Source organism: Mesoplodon bidens (genome assembly GCF_964165515.1).
Source record: "Mesoplodon bidens genome assembly, chromosome: 14".
NCBI classification, from domain to species: domain Eukaryota; kingdom Metazoa; phylum Chordata; class Mammalia; order Artiodactyla; family Ziphiidae; genus Mesoplodon; species Mesoplodon bidens.
In genome coordinates, this window is record NC_138170.1 from 15,079,121 (window position 1) to 15,092,741 (window position 13,621).

Genomic DNA, 13,621 nt, shown 5'->3' on the forward strand with positions numbered 1-13,621 from the left:
CGCGGGCTTGCCCGGTGTACCTCCAGGGACTAGAGACGCAGCCTTTCGCTGGGACTGCCTTGCCTAGACGGCTCAGCTGCACCCGGCAGCTCTTCTGGGGTTCCAGGGAGACCCTTGTGGGGGGGTGGGAGGCCGGTGAGAGCATTCTCAACCCCCCCGCCACCCGCCCTTGGGCTGGCTATGACCCATGCTGCCCCCCGGGCCCCGGAACTACTGCTCTCTGAGCTGCTAGGAGGCTGCAGTCAGAGCTTTTTGGAGAGCAGGGGGCGGGGGGGAAAGAAGGCACGTCCTCCCCGGCTGCCCCAGGCACGCCTGACACGCGGCAGCAGGGTCACTGCGAGCGAGCAGGGTTAACTGAGTCATGTTCGTGTTCACCTTTGTTGTTTTTCCACCTATAAAAAGTTATATAAGCAGGGGCTGGGGAGGAGGGAATGGGAGTCAGTGTTCAGCGGGCTCAGGCTTTCTGTCTGGGAGGATGAAGAAGTTCTGGAGGTGGACGGTGGCAGCGATTAGAACTCTGCCCTTAGAATAGTGAAGGTGGTAAAAAAAAAAAAAAGTGAAAATGGTAAATTTTATGTTCTGTATATTTAACCACAATTCTTTGAAAAAGTAATCCCTGCTCCCAGCTGACTGCTCTATCCTCAGGGCCGAGCACATAGTAGGCGTGCAAAAAGTAACTGTCGAATGCAAGGATGTGAGCAGAAAATTCAGGCGCACCTGGACTCCGCCGGCCTGAGGCTCCCAACCTTTGGGAAAAGCAGCGGGAGGAGCCGGCCGGGCTTCCCCAGCGGATGCTGAGGCAGGGACTCACCTGGGCCTTCTCTTGCCAGAGAGGGAGCGTCTCTTGCTGGCCCAGCAGCCGGGCAATGATCACGAGGCTGAGCTGGCGTCGAAGCTGCCTGTGAGAGAAGGGGTGAGAGAGACTGAGGGGGTGTACCACCCTGGGCGGGTGGTGGAGGGATTGAAGTCCCCAGGTGGGCGCAGGGAGGGGCAGGACACACACCGAGACGTGAACAGGGGTGAGCCACGTGGGGAACTCTGGCTTTCTCCTTTGGTTTATAGCGTTCATTATTTATTTTAGAAGTAATAAAACATGCAAGATGGGAAAGTTTAAAAATAAGCAAAAAGAAAAAAATTATTTTTTAAAAGAAGTGGTAACTTCAGAGGCTAGCATAGTAGTATTTATCGTCTTAGTTTTTTCCTCTATATATTTGTGCTACACAGAGGTAGGGACTGTTCAACCTCTTTTGCACAGACCGTTGGCTTTTCTTTCCTTTGCAGCATTATGAGCTTTCAGCCCATGTAGGGTGGTGGAAGGTGGGTGACCGGGGCTTGGTGAGGCCAAGTTTTGGGTTTTTTTTTTGTTTTTTGGGTTTTTTTTTTTTTGTGGTACGCGGGCCTCTCACTGTTGTGGCCTCTCCCGTTGCGGAGCACAGGCTCCGGACGTGCAGCCTCAGCGGCCATGGCTCACAGGCCCAGCCGCTCCGCGGCATGTGGGATCTTCCCGGACCGGGGCACAAACTCGTGTCCCCCGCATCAGCAGGCGGACTCTCAACCACTGTGCCACCAGGGAAGCCCTGGTTTTTTTTTTCAGCCAGTATTCAGTGACTTTCTTTTGGAGAAACCCTCACCCACCACACCCAGCCCAAATCCTGGCTCCCAGGGTGGGCACGTGAGCCAGGCCTGGCCCATCAGTCCCTGTGTTTGAGCCACTGAGAGGTGGCCTCGGGGTCTTGGCTGGAGCTACCAGTAGAGCGTGTGCCTTTCCAGCAGGACCACTGATCAGGTAGGAGGTGACCCCACTGTCGCTGGTGGCCATCCTGCCTCTTTGTGGGGCAGCCTGGAGGATGAAGCAAGCAGAGATAGAGCCCTGACAACACCCAGAGCCCGCCCTGCCTGAAGCCTCCGGACCCCGGACCCCTGCGGTCAGTGGGTTGGTCGGCTCAGCCAATAAAGTCCCTTTGGCTTCTTCCATCAGTCTGAGCTGGGCTCCTAAGTCTAGCACCAAACAGTCCTAACTGATTCGCTCAGGATGGAGCTGGTGTCTCCCCTCTTCAGGAGTGAAGACCTCCAATGGGGACTTCAGACGCTAATGTTTGGGGCTCTGATTTTCGTGGGTCCTTGAGGGCTGGAGTGAGTAAAAAGAAGAGAGGGGGGAAGTAGAGACTAGAGGACAGGGCTAGGGGCGGCAGTGGCCAGGAGAGGCTGGAGAGGGGCGATGGGAGAAGGGGTGAAGGGTTACATCTTCCTCGAGGCTTCACACACTTGTTGCCCCCATGGACAGCAGAAGGCAGCCCCTGGCATGGACTCTGATGTGGCCCACAGTCCCTGATTCCCACGGAAAGCCACCACCAGGGGAAGCAAAGGAGAGGTCCTGAAGCCGGCGGAAACTGAAGGAACACGAAGGAAAACACGTGGGCTGGAAGCTCCGTAGAGGAGAAATGCCCTCTGGTAACAACACTGCTGGAGGGTCCCCACGGGCGCCCCTACCCCCATCCTTGGGACGACCCCACAGGGAAACGAAAGACAGGACATCGGGGACAGGCAGCCCTCGGAAATGATGTTTCCCTAAGGAAGTACCTGGGGGAAGCAGGACTGAGCCCCGCCTGAGCGGTGCTGAAGGCGCCCCTGCAACTTCCCCAGGGCCTGTGGCTGCCGTGGCCTCACATGGGTGCAGGGGGGTGCTCCCGGTTGGTGGGGAACGGAGGTGGGAATGGCCTCCTCCAAGCCAGGAGGGTAGGTGGTACCTGAAGCAGGGGCCTTGTTGATCTTCTTATTCAAGAAAATCAGAGGAATCAACAAGGCAAGAAGCTATTGATTTTAGAAAAAAGGGAAAAAAGCAGCATCAGGCAGTAGCATCACATACTAGAAGTGCAAACATGGGAAAGAGGGGAGACGCTCCCACACAGCTGGCAGGGACGTGAATGCATACACCTACCTCAGCCAACTGCCTGGTGAGACCTACTAAAGATAAAGATGTTCGTGTGCCTGCCCCACGGCCCGGCAGTCCTACTCCCGGGCACACACGTACGACGTACAAGAAAAGAGAGGGGGACGTGCAGCACCGATCGCCACTAGCATGGACAGGGGGACTGGGCTCCACCCATGCATCTCAAGCCCACGCGCAACGATTACGGATGAGCCACGACTCCAGCCGGCAGCACGGGTGAGCCTCACGGGGCTGTGTGAAAGAAGCCAGTTCCAACAGAACACAACTGTATGACTTCACTTACATTAAGTACAAAAACGGGGATACGTGGCAGGGGTGGGGTGGCGGGCAGGCTCTGCTCACGTCTCATTTCTTCTTCTTTTTTTCCTTTTCATTTGGCCGCACCACGTGGCTTGCAGGAGCCTTAGTTCCCCAACCAGGGACTGAACCTGGGCCCTGGCAGTGAAAGCGCCACGTCCTAACCATTGGACCGCCAGAGATTTCCCTCATTTCTTGATCTGGGTGCTGGTTTTACATGTGTTCGACTTGTAGAAACCCACTGAGCACACACTTACAGTCTGTGTTCTGTTTGTATGGTGCAGTCCAATAAAACTATTACTTGAAGAAGTTCAGCTGGGGGGTGGTAAGGATTGCCTGACTTAGCCAATAAAAATACAGGATGCCAGTTAAATTTGAACTTCCTATAGATAAAGGACAATTTTTTTTAGCCTGAGTTTCTCCCATGTGATCTTTGTATTTTATCTGGTCACCCTGGGAGGGGCCGGCCATCCCCTTCTATTCTAGACCGGTGACCCCGGTTCCCTTTCTGCAGAGCGCCCCAGCTTTCCCACCCACCCTCCGAGTCCTGGGGAGAGGCAGCCCCATCTGGACTGCGTCACGGAACAGAACATGGGAGCCCTCATCCGGCGCCCCCCGCCCCCCGCACCAGACCCCTCACCCGGAGCCCCACCCGCGCATCTCCCTGGGCTCCCGCCGCCAGAACCTGCTCTCCAGCTGTTCCCCGGGAGCCCCAGAAGCAGCTGGGCCAGGAGCAAGGGGGGTGGGGCGGGGGGGAGGTAGACGGCCCCTCCAAGCCGAGCTGCTGCTCCAACGCGAGAACTTGCAGCCCGAGTCCCCAGTCCGGCATCTGGGCTTCATTAATCCAAACCCAGGCCTTGGGGAGCACTGTTACCCGTAGCGGGTAGGGAGCGGCCGACCCGGGGGTGGGGTGCTGGCAGGCCCGCAAAGCAGAGCCGGGGGTGGTTCCAGAAGGGAAGAGGTGGGCCGGGTGGGTCAGGACAAAGCTGCTGTCCAGAAAGAAATAGAACACAAGCATCAGAAGGAGGGCCGAGGGGGTGACTGGATGAAACGAAACCACATCTGAGGGCGGCGCGCTCCCCACCTGCCCACTGCCTTTCATCCTGACGGCCCTCCCTGCCTTCTACACACAGTCCCCTGCCCTCTCAGTTCCCACTGGGACACAGGGGGAGGGAACAGGACCACTTTTTAATTCCACACTGAAAACTTACTCGACAGAGGAGAAAGAGCAAAGACTCACCCCAAACACCACCCACACCGTGCAGGGGGCAAGCAGGGGGGCACGTGGCCCGGCTGACGTTGGCCCCGGGCTGTCCTCCCCCAGAAGCTGCCCAACCCCACCCGGCGAGGCCTCCCCGGAACTCAAACCAGGCAAACACAGGAGGATGCAGAAGCCACTGGAGCCATGCCAACCAGTGTCATATAAGGCAACAGGCTCCAGCCCTCTGAAATCACACCAGGCCAGGCCTCTGCCTCAGTCCTGCCCCGCCACCCTGACGGGCCGCTGTAAGACCAGGACACCGGATCAGCACTCAGAGGGCCTAAGGCGCTGGGAAATTGGGAAATGACTTTTCCAAACCAACAGCAGAGCCGGGAAGTGGAGCGCAGGCGTTCTACTCCCCAGCTTCCAGCCTCCAGCTCCTGCAAGGGGCAGCCTGTGGGTGCTCTGAGGACCACGCAAAGGAGCCTGCCAGCTCGGGCCATTAGGGGGTCAGGACAGCCACACAGGTCACCACAGCCCCTCTGGAGGGGAACTGGGCTCTGCTGAGGTTGAACTACGCTAAGAGGCCACCAGGCATCTGGCCAAAGGCGTGAACGGCCTTTTCCATGTCTCTAGGGCAGCTCAGGAAGCAACCGCAGCGGCCTGTTCCGCCGTGGAAACGCCACCCAACACCCTGCCCCAGGGCGTCTGCCCGGCTCGCCGCTCCCGGGCTGTCCACGCCGCCTCTCAGGCATCACGACCGCCTCTCATGCCACCCGCCCCTCAGTCCTTCCCTGGAGTCTCCTGTCTTGCACGTGAGCATGTGCCACCTGGGCAGGAAGAACAGGACCTGGGCTCAGAGGTCAGGGTAAACTCTTCGGCCGTCTGCCCAGTCATCCCCACACCCGCTGGGACACTCACAAGTGTGGGCACACACAGTGCAGACAGGAAGAGACGGTGGGGTTCAGACAGCCTCAGATCCACACGGTGGGGTCCCACCAGGCAACGTGAAGGAGCCACCTACCGGTCGCACCGGTACCCATGTTCAAAACCCGGCACAACACACCTATGGAAGGAAGTTGGGGAAGCGGTTTTCTTTGCACAGGGAATGCCTGGGAGGGGCCCAGGGTCCTTCTGGGGAGCAGGTGACATTCTGGCCTGTGACGCAGTGGTGGTTGCACAGACGCCTGGCAAAGTGTACAGTGTCCACCTCTGATGTGTCCTCTCTTGCATGCATAGTATAACCAAATAAAAAGGTTACTACTGCTTAGTAAATAAAGTTCACGTGGACAATCACAACCCAACTTCCATCCTCCTATCTCCCTCCCTCTCTCTCTCTCTCTCTCTGGTATTATGACCACAGACCACTACGCTTAAAATACCTTAAAAGTCACCCTGCCTCATGTCCTGGTACCCACATATCCGTCCATTTAATTAGGGCCTTCGTGTACTTGAAGGAAGTCGCCAAACTTCCCATGGCTACCCCTTCCCCGGTGCAACAGCTACTCTTTTCTACCCTTTGGAATCTTTTTGCCATTCTGGGTTGGTTCTTATGAAGTTCCTCAGGGTTGCTGACACTCCCATCAAGTGAGGTGCTCAGAGCTGAGGCTGACACTCATTTTAGGGGCAGCCTCGAGATGCTAGGCCGTTGACAGACTGGTCCCAAAGTTAGTTCACACGTCTGGCTGTCAAATCCCATTTCCCAGATCCTGTTCTTAATTGTGCAGCTGGGCCTCTCTTTCCCACTCAGCCCATCATTGTGGTCTGCTGAGATGTTCCGGGATCTTCAATTTGCTGTCAGTTACATTCATGTTATGTGTGAACTTGACCACTGTTCTATTAATGGCCTCGTCCAAGACCCAGGGTCTGCGCTGGCCAACCTGTCAGTGAAGATGGAACTCCGGGTGGCTGCCTGGGCCTGCCCTCCAGGCCAATTCTGATGGCTAGCAGCACTTTTGGATGACGAGCCCATCTAATTTGACATCGCTCAGCCCACGTTTCTTTATGGTGTCACAAGATACGACGATCGTTTCCATCAAAGGCCCTACAAAACCCAGACAGCCCTCTCCAGAGTACCCTTCTGGTTAGCCTGTCAAAAACGAAATGAGGCTAGTCTGGTATGATTTATTCTTAGGAATCCTAGAAAGCAGTGCTTCCTTTTCTATGTACGTGCTCACAAGCTATCCCCTGGGGAGTCCTGTTGAGGGACACATCAAGCCTGCAGCACTGAGTGAAGAATGCACCCTCCCTCCCCTTCCCCCCCCACCCCCCGGAGCTCCCGCAACCCCCCCGGGGTCTCTGCAGAGGGAGGGCACTCCACCTGCACGTCGCCCAGGACAGACTTGAGACATCCTTTTGCTGGAGGGGACCTCAACTCATGTCACACAGCTGGATGCTGTCCTACAGTCTCCCCCCCATATCTTAGGCTGCAATCCCCTTTGATCAATATCTGAGTCCAGATGAAAAATTATGCTCCTGGGGCTTCCCTGGTGGCGCAGTGGTTGGGAATCCACCTGCCAATGCAGGGGACACGGGTTCAGGCCCTGGTCCGGGAAGATCCCACATGCCGTGGAGCAACTAAGCCCGTGAGCCACAGCTACTGAGCCTGCGCTCTAGAGCCCGTGCTCTGCAGCAGGAGAAGCCACTGCAATGAGAGGCCCGTGCACCACAATGAGGAGTAGCCCCTGCTCGCTACAACTAGAGAAAGCCCGCACACAGCAACGAAGACCCAACGCAGCCAAAAACAAATAAATAAATTTATTTTTAAAAAAAAAAAAATTATGCTCCTGGACAAGGAAGACAGAAGCAAAACAGGAATTACGTGGTGTTGTTCTCTCTTCATCAGTGTTAACGTTTCCCCATCAGCCCAGAACAGCACTCCTCACTTCAAAAATAACTACACAGGGGACTTCCCTGGCAGTCCAGTGGTTAGGACTCCCCGCTTCCACTGCAGGGAGCATCGGTTCTACCCCTGGTCGGGGAACTAGGATCGCACATGCCTCGTGCTGTGGCCAAAAGAAAAAAAAAAAAAAAAGCAAAAATTACACAGAAGCCCCTTCTACGGGCCTTAGCTTTTCCCACCAATACTGTCACTGGTCTGTGCTATTTCTCCATTTGCTTGCTCATGTCCCTTTCTTTCCCTCTTCCATATCTTTCAGGATCAGAGATCATGCATGAGCTCTGAGTGCAGCCCCTGCACCTCTAGATACTTCCTGCATTTTTCCTCATTGGGTCCATTTGCAAACCATGTTCAAAGTTTTATTGCAGGATGTCTCTAGCCCCCCTGAACCATTTTTCTTTTTGGAATCTGCTACTAAAAAGCTCTCACTCTCTCTACTCTTTCTGAAATCTGCCCTCCAGAAGCAAGCACTCCACAAGCAGGCTCCCCGAGCCCCTCCTCCGTGCCAGGGTCCAAGGACCCAGCGAGCAAAGTCACAGCTCTTGTCCTCACGACGCTCACAGCCCAAGGGGTCAGCAAGGGGCAACAACAACCAGGGCTCTGCATCCAGAGGTTTCTCCGAAGAGGAGATGCCTCATCTGAGCCTAGTCTTGGGGGTGAGGAAATGTCAACCAGGCAAAGAGGAAGAGGAAGACAGGGAAAGAGGCTTCTCTAGGAAGAGGGAACAGAGGTTGAAAAGTTCAAGACAAATGCTCATCATGGGTTTGGGTAGCCGCACAGTTTCAGGATATGGCTGGAGTGTGGAAGCCTGTGAGGGGACGTGGCGGGGAGAAGGCAGGCTTGGGAAAGTAGGCACGAAAGCCCTCGTACACCAGGCTGTGCTGTTTGAATTTCATCCTGAGCATAGAAGCCTGAAGGATTTTAAGCAGAGGAGTGACAGGGCCAGATGTGCATTAGAAGAAAGAGGCCACTGCTGGACAGAGTGGGGATGGGTCACACGGGAGAGAGCCTGGAAGGAGCCAGCTCCGGCTCCCTGGCAGACGTCCAGGGGTGCTGTCCTGAGAGCCTGAGCCGCCGTGGCACCGGAGGGTGATATGGAGAGGTAACTGTCGTGGGAGATGGGGACGCCTGAAGGGACAGAAAGTGCCCACAGACCCCCCAACCCAGGCTTCAGGCCATGGGCAGATGCCATCACAGGGCCATGGAAGACAGGAGGAGGTGGTCCCCCTTGGAAGACGGTGACTTCTGTTTCACATGTGCTGAATTTGAAATACTTCCCACTCGGATCTGGTGCTGAGCAGAAAAGTCTGGCCAGAGGTATTGACTCGGGAGCCCCTGGCGTGAAGTTGGGGTTGAAGCCATGGAAGTGGCTGAGATGGGGTCCTGGGTGGAGTCCCAAGGAGCTGGACTCTGAAACGGAGATAAGTGTGCATGGAATTTATGGCAGGAGTGGGGTATAAGGGTGCTCTTGGCATCACTCCTATCAGGGGGTGGAGGAAGCAGGTCTGGGCCAGGGGGCAAGCCAGGCTGCGATGCAGTCACCGCAAAGACCTCAGCCGACCCCGCAAGGGGCTCTGGAGCCGGCAGGGTCCCCGTCTCTCAGAGACATGCAGGGTTGAGGCCGCAGCAGCCCGTTGCACCCCCAGCCCCGGGCTGCTCCCAAGGAAGGGGCCCAGCCAACCCCCCGCAGAGGCAGCTCGACCCTCCCAGCAGCTGGGGAGAGGCACCCGAGTCCTGCAAGGGGGCAGTGTGGACAGAGCCCCGCCCACAAAGCCCCCCCGAGGCTGTGCCAAGGGACCAGAGAGGAGGGGCTGGGGCAGGACTCTGAGGCCAACCAAGGCTCGGGGAGCAGCGGAGGGGCCACCGAGGACGGCACTTGAGCGGGAGGAGCCTGAGGAGGGGAGGGTACCAGGAAAACCACACCGTGCAGCCAGCCAAGGCGAAGATGGGAAGCTTGCACACGAGGACAGGCCATTAGGTCACTGGGGACAAAGCGCTTTAGGAGGACTGGGCTGGCGCCTCGACTCCCACTGCCCCCCCCCAAACAGCCACTCCTAAAGGGGAGCGAGCTCCTGCTCAGCCACCAGCCCGCATGTTCCTGGCTTCATGGGGACCCTCAGCTGTCCTCCCAGCTCCAGCCATGGTCCCTTGACCCCTGGACATGACTTTCCTCTTGCCTCTTGTTCCTCCCGATTTTGAACCCTTATGAAATCTTGAGGGTCTGGGGCCTTGGTGGACTCCTTCTAGAATGTTCTCGACTTGTCCACCTCCAGAGGCCCGACTGTCTCTTTTCTCAGGTGAGAACTCCCTCTGAGACACTCTGAGCTCTGAAGAACCCCCGTGTCCCGGGTGGGCAGGGTTTGGACAAGGAGAGGGAGAGAGCTGGGGGTGGAGAGCGTGGACAGCAGCAGCAGCAGCTGCAGGGAGGGGTGGGTGGAGACGGACCTGCCTGGCGTTCGAAGGCAGGAGACACACAGAGCATATTTCTTTGCTGACAGAAAGAGCCAGTAGAGAATAAAAAGCTGAAGGTATAAGGACGAGCAAGGATGATAAAGAAGGAAGGTTCCGGAAAAGGCAGGACCGCTGAGATCCTGAATGTGGAGGAGGGACCAGGAGGAAACACGGGGGTGAGAGCTGTGGGTCCACGGGGCGTGTGTGCGGGGGCAGCAGTCATCCTGTGGAGAGAGAAGGGGCCCCGCGGTTTGCTGGGAGGGCAGAGGTGTCTCCAGCAGGAAGCCTGGTGGAGCCTGGAATCTGCTGAGGGCCCCCAGGAGGCTGGCTGGCAACTCAGGGCGGCTCCTGGGTGGCCTGAAGGGGTCAGGGGCCGATGGGGGGAACCAGGGAATGTGGTAGCACCACGCCACGTGGCCATGCAGTTTTCAGGGTGGGCAGATCTGAAGAACGCGCAAGAAAGGGAGTTAACAGTGGAGCGAGGGACCCAGGAAGCGAAGCCGGGAGAGGCTGATGGGCTGGGAGAAGATGAAGTGGTCCGGGGCCTTGCAAGGACCCTCTGCCCACCCGGGGCGGCAGCGTGGAACCCAGAGGGAAGCAAGGAGGGCTCCGGGGAGCTCTGGTGCGCCCGCACCTGTCACTACTCTCATCCCTGGGGCAAACAGCTGGTGACTTTGAAGGCTGCTTTCTCCCAGGGCTGCCTTCTCCTCCCTCGTGACCAGGAATCCGCTTAAGCTGGTGTCACTTCCCCTCTACTTCCAGGGCCACGGTGAGGCAGCCCCCGTGGGACATTTAATAAACTTTCGCAGGTGGTGAAGGAGGGTCCCGAGCCTGGGAACCTCAGCTTTCAGGGGCAGCTCCCTCCCGACAGGGCCCGTGGGAGCTGCCGCAGAGGCTTGCGCGGACATGCGCTCTCCCCAGCGGCTCCTGGAGCCACCCCAGAGGGGCAGAGTCCCAAGACAGACTTTCCTCCGAGAGCCTCCTCTTCCCATTGGCCCCATTTCAGGTGCTTTGCTCTAGTCTGTACTTTCATTTTTCACGGTTACGCTCAACTTCGCCTCACAGTGCATCCCTTGAAGTCTTGGTCAACCAGGTGGGGAGGGGGGTGGGGGTCACACCCGTGTTGGCGGGGGTTCTCGCTCTGTGCTTAACCGGTCGGCAGGCAGGCAGACGAAGAAAGTGGCAGCCCATCGTACAACAACACGCCCTCCTTCCTGGGGTCAGTCTGGGCACTGAGCCCAGTGGGGCAGCCTCCAGCGAGGGGAGAACAAGGCCACCACCACGGGGACGCTGCGGAGGGGGCGGCTCACTAAAGAGCACAGTGAATACAGGGCAGCTGCGCAAAAGCATTAGAAGCTCTTTCCGATCCAGTTTGGAACAGCGGCCAAAACCTACACTGAAGTGGACAGGAGAGCGGGGAGGACAAGCCATAAGCACAGATGAGAAATGGGGACAAGGCTAGGTGGTACAGGCACGGGGGAGGGGGAGGGGCAGGTGTTGTAGAGGTACTCCTTGGTGCCTTTTGAATTTTGTTCTGAGTGCTTTATCTACTTAGAAAAAGAAATAACATTTCTAAGTAAATGAATACATACCACCCGTCCCTACGATGAGCCCTCTTTCCCAGCAACGGGTCTCGGCAGGAGGTTTTACCCTAGTTGGTGTGTCTGTTTGAAAGCAGGTGAGGCCATTCCATTATATTCACTATGAGCATTTAAGGAGCATCTACCAAGGGCCCTCCAGCTATAAAAAAGATACCCTCAGAAAGACACTGATTCCCGATATCACAGTTTGGCTAACAGATGAACGATGTCATAAATTGAGGATATGACACAGGTAGTTTCAAATCTGTTGGGAAATGGTGGATTACTAAGACAGAAGAAAATTGGTGTTGGGTCACTGGCTCTTTGGGGGTGGGAAAAATCAAGTTAGATCTCTGTCTCATACCTACAAAAAATAGATTCCAGATGGGATTAAGAGCCAAGAGAAACAAAGTTATATAAGTACTGAAAGAAAATAGAACACAATATTTTTATGCTCTTGGGGGTGGGGAAGGCCTTCCTTTTCAAGATAGAAAGATTCAGTTACAATCAACTCTCTGTACTATCCATGTACCTTTTCTGTGAATCTAAATCTATTCTGAAATTAAACGTTTATTGAAGGGACTTCCCTGGTGGCTCAGTGGTTAAGAATCCTCCTGCCAATGCAAGGGACACGGGTTCGAGCCCTGGTCCGGGAAGATCCCACATGACTCAGAGCAACTGAGCTCGTGCGCCACAACTACTGAGCCTGCGCTCTAGAGCCCGCGAGCCACAACTACTGAAGCCCGCGTGCCACAACTACTGAAGCCCACGTGCCTGGAGCCTGCGCTGCACAACAAGAGAAGTCACCGTGATGTGAAGCCCGCGCACTGCAACGAAGAGTGGCCCGCGCTCGCCGCAACTAGAGAAAGCCTGCATGCAGCAACAAAGACCCAACACAGCCAAAAATAAATCAAAAAAAAAAAAAAAGTTTATTAAAAAAGGGAAAAAAATCAGTTCACGGAAGGATATACACAAAGGTTTAAAAAGGACAATTTACAGACTTAGGAGAAAACACGGTGTCCAAAATGTAATAAGTTGCTTATAAATCAATATAATTAAGAAGAAGAAAAATTACCTGATAGAAAAATGGGCGAGATATCAAGAGGTAATTTACACCAAGAGAAACACAAAAGGCCAATAAACATAGGAAAAGATTCTCAATTTCACTGGCAATCAGGGAAATGAAAATTAGAACCACAGGAAGAGATTTTTCACTTACCAGATTAATTAAAACTTAAAAACAAAACTGAGACTACACGGTGTTAATGAGAATGTGGAGAAACAGGCACTTTCATGTCTGTTATTGATTAGTACAGCTTCTTTTGTGGAGGCCAAATTTTATATATACATACTTTAGGACTGCAATTTCAAAGAACTAATCTTATAGAAATATTTGGATAGATGCACAAAGCTTGTATATTGGACAAATATCCAGAACAGGGGACTGGTTGCATGCACACTAGGGACTACTATGCAGCTATGGAAAAGAATGAGGCTCATCTCACACACACACACATATGTGCAGGTACGCCTCGGAGCTATTACAAGCTTGGTTCCAGACCACCACAACAAAGCAAGTATTACAATAAAGCAAGTCACATGAATTTTTTGATTTCCCAGTGCATGTAAAAGTTGTGTTTAAACCTACAGACTGGGAGAAAATATTTGCAAGCGATGTGACTGACAGGACCTAATTTCCAAATTATACAAACAGCTCCTACTGTTTAGCAGTAACAAAAAAAACAAACAACCCAATCAAAAAATGGGCAGAAGACCTAAATAGAGATTTTTCCAAAGAAGACATACAGATGGCCAATAGGCACATGCAAAGATGCCCATCATCGCTAATTACTAGAGAAATGCAAATCAGAACTACAATGAGGTACCACCTCACACTGGTCAGAATGGCCATCGTTAAAAAGTCTACAAATAATAAATGCTGGAGAGGGTGTGGAGAAAAGGGAACCCTCCTACACTGTTGGTGGGAATGTAAGCTGGTCCAGCCACTATGGAAAAGAGTATGGAGACTCCTCAAAAAATTAAAAATAGAATTGCCATATGATCCAGCAATCCCACTCCTGGGCATATGCCAGACAAAACTATAATTCGAAAAGATACATGCACCCCTATGTTCACAGTAGCACTATTTACAATAGCCAAGACATGGAAGCAATATAAATGTCCATCGACAGATGAATCGGTAAAGAAGATATGGTACATATATACAATGGAATATTACTCAG

The 13,621-nt window shown here is 54.4% G+C and overlaps 1 protein-coding gene across 1 annotated transcript in view; it reads right to left on the bottom strand.

Moving 5' to 3' along the window:
• The window catches only part of FAM178B (family with sequence similarity 178 member B), a gene marked incomplete at its 5' end in the record, with an annotated part of 98,716 nt that overhangs the window by 22,979 nt on the left and 62,116 nt on the right, over positions 1 to 13,621 (bottom strand). Inside the window, 1 exon segment of the mRNA XM_081254603.1 lies at positions 812 to 899. Within this exon segment, the coding sequence (XP_081110729.1) occupies positions 812 to 899 (88 nt within the window).